Source organism: Austrofundulus limnaeus, unplaced genomic scaffold, assembly GCF_001266775.1.
Source record: "Austrofundulus limnaeus strain Quisiro unplaced genomic scaffold, Austrofundulus_limnaeus-1.0 Scaffold34, whole genome shotgun sequence".
Classification (NCBI taxonomy): Eukaryota; Metazoa; Chordata; class Actinopteri; order Cyprinodontiformes; family Rivulidae; genus Austrofundulus; species Austrofundulus limnaeus.
The window spans coordinates 2564983-2568206 of record NW_013952436.1 but is presented as its reverse complement, the minus strand read 5'-3'; the positions used below and the strand labels follow the sequence as shown (position 1 = coordinate 2568206).

Sequence of the window (3224 nt, the reverse complement as noted above, 5' to 3'; positions counted from 1 at the left end):
CAGAAACAGTACTATATAACATTTTAGACACATTCTAGACAGTTTATCAGCTAAAAAAAGTTAATTTTGGGGTAAGTTACTCTTTAAAGAATTTCAACAAATAGTCAGAACTGACACTAKCTGCKTTTCCACTGACCATGAAAATGCGCAAATTAGAATTTCGAAAATACAYTTGCTCATTGGAAACACRTTGTGACCCATTTTCACCATCGTTGAATGTAGTAAACAACTTTTCAATGACATGCACTGTTAGATTTAACATGCAACATTAATGCATGGAGATTTAATGTGCTTCTATTGTGAAAGGCCAGAAAKAAGTAGTTTTGTGTTGGTGTTTAGTTGACTGGTGTGCACCAAGATGAGTCGTCCTGTTAAGCTTTATTAAATAAAACAATAGACCAACAATAGAATGATCTTTTCTCAACCCTCCTCTTTCACGACCAGAACAAAATGAGTGACTACTGTCTCCAACCAGGCAAAGAAGACACGTAGAGGAGGGAAACAGCGACACAGACAGAGGTAGAGTAAAAGAAATAAGTCAATAAATAGTTTCTGTTGCAGAAAGAGAGTAACTTCAGCTGATGGTGGTTTGGTGATCAATAAGCAGCGTTTGTACTTTTTTTTTTAAATCAGCTGAGCTGTGACGAAAAGAAAAATACTGTCAAATACAGTGATACCGGTGTACATGTTGAAAATAGCGTGATATAAAATTGGGGTCAAATCGCCCAGAACTACGTGAGCTCAGTCAAATTTACAGATACTGAGCTCAAATTGTGGTGGCAGTAGTTGTAAGTCATTCACAACTAGGGTTGGGCAATAAAATAATAATATTGCGGTAGACACATAACCAATATCAAAGAAAATACTTCATGAACTCCAATCCAGAACCACACGGCATTCTGGGGGATGTAGGCAGAAAAAAGGCTGCAGCCRCTCAACCTCTCCTGGACAAGCTGAGCAAGGCTGATTTATGAATCACAGTAGATTTTAATGAAACACTTGTTTATAAGAATGCACAACTGAATAACTCTCGGAGTTAAGATGCCCATCACAACTAAATAATCAAAAATGGCTACATCTTAAGCAGTTTTAAGATATTGAGCTCAAATGTGATGCTAAAAATTTAAATAGCTGAGAGATTTTAACACATAATCTTGGTTTAAAATTGTGGAATGAAGGCCAGCAGACACAGTGCATTTCTTCAAGGTACGCTCAGTCTTTAATTAGAGCTATGTTTATTTTCGATCCTCTCAGTCTTGAGATGGGAGAGAAGAAGATTATCTCCTTCAAATGAGAGCACTGCTTTGTTTCACTTGCGAAGCACTGTATAATCCACATTTTAAACACTTTCATCTAAACACATGACATCTGAAACCTACTACAGCTGGAGTGAATCAGCAGTAAGATGCAAGAAATGGTGTTTTCTATGTTTAATGTCAGCAGTGCAAACTAAACTGCTTTTGTTTGAGTTTGGTCTTTAGGCCCTGAACAACAACAATGTGCTGCAAAGCATTGAGCTTGAAACTAATCGTCTTAGTCACTCAGACCCAAACTCACCATTAGGCCTTTCCAGCTACTGCTATTCATCATTCAACCTAATCCCTATAAATTATTCACGTCGTTCCACAACGGTACTCCAGCGCAGACCTATTTGCACACAGTTCATGACCAGACGTAACTAATCAGTACATGCCTTCCACGCTAGTGCAGCACTTACAGAAACAACAAGAACAATTTTTTTTTCTAATTAATGAACAAATCGACTGGTAATTCAATTGGAAGAAGTTTAAATGTCGTGGAAATTCATGAGAGGTTAATGGCAAACTCTGACCCCTGTGGTATTGTGTGGGTAAAAAACGGTTTTCATGTAAATAAGAGGTGTAATTATTCCTGCGACCGACTCTTGTACAATATAGGGCATTCTGTTTCTGATGACTGCAAGTCAAATGAGTGTCAACTTTAAAATGACTCATCACATTGGTGATGCGGAGACATGATTCTTCTCCTGCCACAACCAACACATGGACCATTGTCATCAGATGAAATGCCTTTAACATCAATTTGTTTAAAAGTTTTTATATATCAAAACTAAACAGCAAATCTAGTTTCAAGCTTATTATGGCCAGAATATCTGGAGGAATTTTAGTTATGCTGTTAAAGAAAATCATCCTTTACTTTTCCAGTGTACCTTTGTGTGTGTGTGTGTGTGTGTGTGTGTTTATACATACCTTCTCCGCCCATGCCCACAGGCCTATACTCAAGAATGCTGCTCCTAGCAACTGTAAAACAAAGCACACAGAGGAGGATCTGCTGTGAGACGGGAAGACACGAGGTACACAAGTCCACCAGCAATGAATCAGTTCTGACTAAAAGAGCATCAAATTAAATGAACAAATCAGATGACAGTGGAGAGGAAAAAACATCTGCAGTTGGTTATTGTAGAGAAGTTTCACAAAACTTTCCCTTTATCAGAACTGTTTAGTTTGGAATATTTTAATTTGCCTTTTGGTAACAAAAGCAAACAACCCAACTGCCTTCTGATTCAKTTACTCCATTCAACTATGATGTAGTAGTGATACCATCTCCTTACACAGCTTCACAAAGGATTATTTGATAACATGGAGAAGAAGACATATTAGAACTCCCTCATTTTAAATAATCAGCATCTTTTTAAAACTAATGTGTAATCATGGAGACTATACAATTACTACCACAGATACAGAGGAGTCTGTTTAAAATGTCTTCACAGACCTTAAAGAACACTGCCATCTAATTTTCAAACCTCTACTTTTTCCAATATGCGGTGCCAGGAGAACATGTCAGTGTTTGAAGATTAAACCCTCTGGTGCTTCTTTGTAACATCTAATACAGAACAAGATGAACTTAATAGCATATAAAGATCACTTTCACTAAAGCTCAAGTCTGAACCTGCTGAGCTTGCGTCACCAGACRAGCACAACAATGGTGGGTTTAAACGCTCTGTTTGGAAGATAAGTAGAAACTGACTGATAAATGTACAACTGCGTCAAAACTTTTGTTCTTAATAATTTTATTAGTGTGATCCTAAGGCCCACTATCTAAAAATAAGAGATGTTCGATGAAGTTGTTTTGTCTTTACCTACGTATCTCCACAATAGGGCTGCCACGATTAGTCGATTAATCGACGACTAATCGATTATTAAAATAATCGATGACTAATTTAATAATCGATTAATCGTTTTTTT

General features: G+C 37.1%; 1 protein-coding gene across 1 annotated transcript in view; it reads right to left on the bottom strand.

Moving 5' to 3' along the window:
- The window catches only part of tspan17 (tetraspanin 17), a gene marked incomplete at its 3' end in the record, with an annotated part of 30116 nt that overhangs the window by 7399 nt on the left and 19493 nt on the right, over positions 1-3224 (bottom strand). The window contains 1 exon segment of the mRNA XM_014006144.1: positions 2229-2279. Within this exon segment, the coding sequence (XP_013861598.1) occupies positions 2229-2279 (51 nt within the window).